This window comes from Nematolebias whitei, chromosome 3, assembly GCF_014905685.2.
Source record: "Nematolebias whitei isolate Nwh7 chromosome 3, NemWhi1, whole genome shotgun sequence".
Classification (NCBI taxonomy): domain Eukaryota; kingdom Metazoa; phylum Chordata; class Actinopteri; order Cyprinodontiformes; family Rivulidae; genus Nematolebias; species Nematolebias whitei.
Window position 1 is genome coordinate 3,650,376 of NC_056500.1, and position 5,903 is coordinate 3,656,278.

Genomic DNA, 5,903 nt, shown 5'->3' on the forward strand with positions numbered 1-5,903 from the left:
ACTCTGAGCAGCACGTTTCACTCCAGAATGCCTCGATAGTCTTGAGATTTCACTGACCCAGAACAGAACCTCCTCCAGGTTTCACTGCAGGTCCAGGGTTCTTTGGGGTCTATAGACACAGATCTGATCTGATTTGTTGTCAAAGTCCAGTTTTGTCTCATCTGTCCAGAGGACGTTCTCCCAGAAGCTTTGTGGTCCAGTCTGCTCTGCTGTCCTCCTCTGTCGTTCTTCATGAAGTCCACTTTGACTCAAACAGTGTGATCTGACAATGATGACCTTTGACCTTTGAGTTCACCTCTCATTTATTTACATGCTGTTCTGGACTCTTTAGTTTCCTTTTATAGTACCCGTCTCGTCAGTTGTCCTCTTATGGACACGTCCAGGGAGGTTGTCTCCAGTCCTGTGGACCTTCAGAATAATCAGAGCAGCTGTAGTCTGAGGAACAGATGGAGATGGTCTTCCTGTGGTCCATGTTGGTTGTGGTACACACCTTGATACCAAACAGCCCTGTGACTACCGGTCACCCTTCAAACAGGCAGACTCACTGATTACAGGACGTCATCTTTCTAAAACTTTAGCAACAGAAGTTAAAAATGAAGTTTCAGGTTTGTTTGAACTCCTAAACAAAAGGAAGTTGTTTTGGTTTGACCGTTTGTCATCTTAACATCTAAACTCACATTTGATGATGTTGGACTGGAACAGCTTTAACGTTCAGATCAGTAGAAAATGAGTATTTAAAGATTCAGTTTGGTGGACTTTGAGGTTTTTCCTTCAGCTGTAATCAGGGTTTTTGGCCTCTCTTTGCAGGACCATGTCCCCCTCCAGCACCAGGACTCCCCCTGCTCCTCCTCAGGAAGACCACCTGACATGAAGGACTGAAGTCTGAGGACGTGGTGCCCCCTGCTGGACACCCACTGCAGCTGCAGGCCATGGCTGAGCCCAGTTACTCCGACCTCATCGCCAAACACTACAACTATACCGGGAAGTTCCGCAAGGCGACCCAGCAGGACTCGGGTCTGAAGGCCGACTCAGTGGTATTCATCATCGTGTGCTGCTTCATCATCCTGGAGAACGTCCTGGTCCTGACCACCATCTGGAGGACCAAGAAGTTCCACAAGCCCATGTACTACTTCATTGGGAACCTGGCGCTGTCCGACCTGCTGGCTGGCGTCGTCTACACCGCCAACATCCTGCTGTCCGGCGCCAACACCTACAAGCTGACGCCCACGCAGTGGTTCTTCCGGGAGGGCAGCATGTTCGTGGCACTGGCGGCGTCCGTCTTCAGCCTGCTGGCCATCGCCATTGAGCGCCACCTCACCATGCTGAAGATGAAGCTGCACAACAACGGGAACACGTGCCGCGTCTTCCTCCTGATCAGCACCGTGTGGATGATCGCAGCCGTTCTGGGCGGGTTGCCGGTGATGGGCTGGAACTGCATTGAGAGCATGCCGCAGTGCTCCACGGTTCTGCCGCTCTACCACAAGACCTACATCCTGTTCTGCACCACCGTCTTCTGCGTCATCCTCCTGGCCATCGTGGTGCTCTACGCCCGGATCTACGCACTGGTGCGCACCCGCAGTCGCAAGCTCGTCTTCCGCAAGGTGACCAACGGCCGCGGCAACGCTGGCGCCAACAGCAAGAGCTCGGAGAAGTCGCTGGCGCTGCTGAAGACCGTCATCATCGTCCTGAGCTGCTTCATCGCCTGCTGGGCGCCGCTCTTCGTTCTGCTGCTGCTGGACGCCGCCTGCGAGACGCTCGCCTGCCCCATCCTCTACAAGGCCGAGTGGTTCCTGGCGCTCGCCGTCCTCAACTCCGCCATGAACCCGCTCATCTACACGCTGACCAGCAACGAGATGCGCCGGGCCTTCCTCAAGACGCTGCTGTGCTGCACGGCCTGGGTCCGGCCCAAACCCAAGTTCACCGGGCCCATCATGGGGGCGGAGTTCAGCCGCAGCAAGTCGGATAACTCCTCCCATCCTAACAAGGAGGCGGAGTACTCACCAAGGGAGACCACGGTGGCATCCTCTGGGAACGCCACTTCCTCTTCCTAATTAGGAGGATGTTTCGGACGGCGCTTGGGTCCATTCGCATCTCGGACCGTCAGCGGATCAGAACTCGAAGCACTCACGGAGACTCTGGTTAAACTGGAAACCAGCGATGTCTACGAAACAGCGTTCTGCGCCTGCAGGTGTTTCTGGCTCCACAGCGCTGCTCAGGTTCACCTGCCGCACGTGGACAAATGTGGTTCTACCCCATTCAGAACCGGGTCTGACCACAACTGGGTTTGTTCAAACACTCCCCACGAAACAGAACATTTTCTAGTTCGGTTCAGTTACGGTGACGTAGCAGCTCACCGATGAAACGTGAAGGAAACAGAACCTTTTACTGAACCTGGTAGAAGGAGCGGACCCGATACTCGCCCTCTACGAACAACTAGAACCCGTAGAACTTAAACACCTGTCAAATATTTAAGGATTACAAATTAATAAACAGAAATGCTTTTGTCTTAAAAGCACAAAATTCAGAGCTCAGCTGTTTTTAACTTTAATTACAGTTTTTATGTCCACACTGAAGCAAATAAATATTTAAAAAGTGGTAAAAGTAAAAACTAAATCCTAAAAGAACATGTTCAATAAATTTTGTCAAATTTATGGGTAAAATAGAACAAAAATGTAAGAAGCAAAAACAGCTTAACATTTTAATTTAGACACATTTTGTAACTTAAAACTAAACAATGTGAACAAGAAAATCTTTTTCTACTAATTTTTTTGGTAAACTTTTATATAAAAGAATTAAAATGTGGGATTTTATTTATTTTTTAAGTACAAAAGGTCAATATTGTCAATGATCAAATTTAGATTTGTTGTAACGGTTAATTTAATTTAATTGAATACGTTTTTTCCTTCATGTAAAAAAAGGAAACTTTGGCAAAAATAATAGATAAAAAAAACATTGAAAGTGTTTTCTATGAGGTGAATTTTACTTTTTCAGTTATTTTTTTTATTTGACACAAAATATTTGATCCCAAAAAATTTTCAATAAAATTTCGAAACAAAAATCTGCCAATTTCAAAGCAAACCTAAATTTTTAAAACACTAAAGCAATTAAAGTAAAAACTCTTGTGATCTTTTATGTGATGCGTTTAAGGACCAGCTGAGCTCTGTATTTATGAGTTGTCTGATGAGACATTTGTGTAAAAATGGTAGAAACTGTTGGTAAGAATGTATTTCTGTGAGTTCTTGTCAGTAGCGACTTCAGTCCAGTTTTAAAAATTATACCTGAAAGCAAAAAAACAAATATTGTTTGTCAGATAAATAAAGAAAACACTTTGTTCAGTTCTCTCATGCCTACGGAAGCCCATTCCTACCATTAATAAAAACATTTAAAAAAAAAACTTAAAACATTTGTTTACAGAAACACGTTAAAAAAATTTGTAAGCCATGTTTTCCATTAACAACATGCATGTTAACAAAACATGTTTTAAATTTTTTTATCTTGCAAATTTTAAGGTTGTTCTTTCAAACCACATTTCCCAAATGCAAAACATGTTTTCACATGTTACATCTAATAAATCATGTTCCACATGTGAAGCTCGTGTAATTTTATTACATTTTTCATGTGCACAACATGAAAAAGGCATATTTCTCATGTACATTTACCTTTTTCACATCAGGAATGTGATACATGATGTTTTTGTTGTCGTTTCAAAACTATATTTCACATGTGAAACGTATTTAACAATGTTACATGTAAACTTACAGTTTTCATGTGATTTCTGTTTTAAAACTGAGGAAAACTTTTTTTGCATGTGTCACATGTGAATTCATCTTTTCACGTCAGTACATGTGACTTCCCACATACAAACTTCATATGGTTTTTGCTTCAAATCAACACATTCCCATGTGCAATACACATCGTTTTACATGTCCTATCTAAACTAAAAGTTTTCATGTAAAAATAAGTTTCTACATTTGATGCCTCTGCAGTTTTCTTTTGAACTACATAGCTTATGTGCAAAACATTTGTTTGACATATGTCACGTTGTTTCCATATGTGAAAAAGTCATGGATGAGCATGTACATTTTTATAGCTATTGTTTCAAATTTTTATTTTTCATGTGTATAATGTGTTTTACACATGTCACATGTAAATTTACCATGTTTAACATGATTTTCCACATGTAAAGTTTGTCTAGTTTTGTTTTAAAACATTTCCCATGTGCAAAAAGTGTTACACATGTCACATGTGAATTTAAACTGTATTGCAAAAGAAAATGTTATTTTACACATGTGAAGAATATGTGGTTATGGTTTTAGGAATCTGTTTCCCATGTGCAGAACATGTATTTGCCATGTTCCACATGTAAATTTAATTAAATCATTGGATTTTTGCTTTAAACACAATTTTACTTTTTAAATTTTTTTTTATTCATATTTGGCAGGAATGGGCTTCCGTAGCGTTGTTGTCTGGTTTCATGGCAATCACCAGTTTTTGACTTCCTGTCGTTCTCCGTCATGAGCTCTTTAATGACTCCATCAGTGAGGGTTTGTATTTGTTTTCAAGCTCTGGTGGTTCCACCTGAACATCTCTCGCCCTGCCCTCTTTAACCCTTCGGTGTTCGTTTGTTTTAGCACTTAATAAAAGCAGGAATAGAAACAACTTGGTCCAGATGAGCGTCTCAATATCAGCTCAAAAGGCTGCAACTCATCCAAACAATAAAAAAAGAAATAAAGAAAAATGGGGAAATAAAAACAAAATTTTAATGAATAAAGCTAAATTTAATGAAAATAAATGAACACATTGAGACATAAACTGTGTGATTTAAAAATAAAGAGGTTTTTAAATTGTTGTTTTTTGTGGGGATTTAAATTCAGCAAGACAAAATTAGTTAAAAATTAAAACTGAAATACAAAAAAATGCCTGTTTAAACAAACTCTTATCATATTAAAACAAAATATTTGCCATCTTTTTAAGGACAAAATAAAATATTAGAAAAAAGATAAAAATTTATTGCTTGGCATGTATTTTTATTTTAAAACATTTTCAAAACAGGTTCCACGATCGTTCCACTTCTTGGATCCATCCAAACATCAGTATTTCTGAGTCCCCCCCCCCCAAAGTTCAGACAGGTCTCTTGAACCCTCTCAGTTCTTCTCCATCAAACACTGTAAACACATCAGAGCTGAAATGTGTGACAACCAGTTGCTTCTGGTTTGAGAAGTTTTCAAATATGATTTATATATTTTCCACAGTGACCGATTGTTTGAGGATTAATTTATGCTCCACGTTTCTGCCTGCCTGTCTTTAAGTGCAGTCAGGGAGACGTGTGTGTGTTACCATGGTGATCCTAATGAGTCACAGCAGCGGTGAGAAAACATTTTCTAGTTTTTTGTTGTTAGAAATCCTGGAGAAACACATCAAGTGAACTCCAGTTAAACATGAGATTAAACCTGAGATTAAATCTGAGATTAAATCTGACACCCAGAGACGTCCCATCTGGGCCTCAGCTTGCGTTTTACCTCCGAGTGTTGCCATTAATCAGATTTAGACACTATCACAGCCGGTGACCTCTGACCTCGTCTGTGATCGTCCTCAGGGAGACTTGAACATTCAGAAAGTTCCTCCTCTGGTCCAAGATGGACCCGGTTAGACTGATCTGAGGCCTGTTTCACTCATCAGGGTGTAAAGAACAACAACATAGATAACAACAACAACAACAACAACAACAACAACAACAACAACAACAACATAGACAACAACAACATAGATAACAACAACAACAACAACAACAACATAGATAACAACAACAACAACAACAACAACAACAACAACAACATAGATAACAACAACATAGATAACAACAACCCCAATAACAACAACACTATTACCGTATTTATCTTATT

At 40.9% G+C, this 5,903-nt stretch overlaps 1 protein-coding gene across 1 annotated transcript; it reads left to right on the forward strand.

The window, feature by feature from the left end:
- The first annotated feature begins 837 nt into the window (after positions 1 to 837).
- On the forward strand, positions 838 to 2,120 carry s1pr1 (sphingosine-1-phosphate receptor 1). The gene has a single exon (XM_037674437.1). The coding sequence runs from the start codon at positions 930 to 932 to the stop codon at positions 2,049 to 2,051; it is 1,122 nt and encodes a 373-aa protein (XP_037530365.1). The 5' UTR covers positions 838 to 929; the 3' UTR covers positions 2,052 to 2,120.
- The last annotated feature ends 3,783 nt before the right edge of the window (positions 2,121 to 5,903 follow it).

Bases quoted from the DNA above. Each gene is read 5' to 3' on its own strand.
- s1pr1 (XM_037674437.1), top strand. From the start codon at position 930: ATGGCTGAGCCCAGTTACTCCGACCTCATCGCCAAACACTACAACTAT.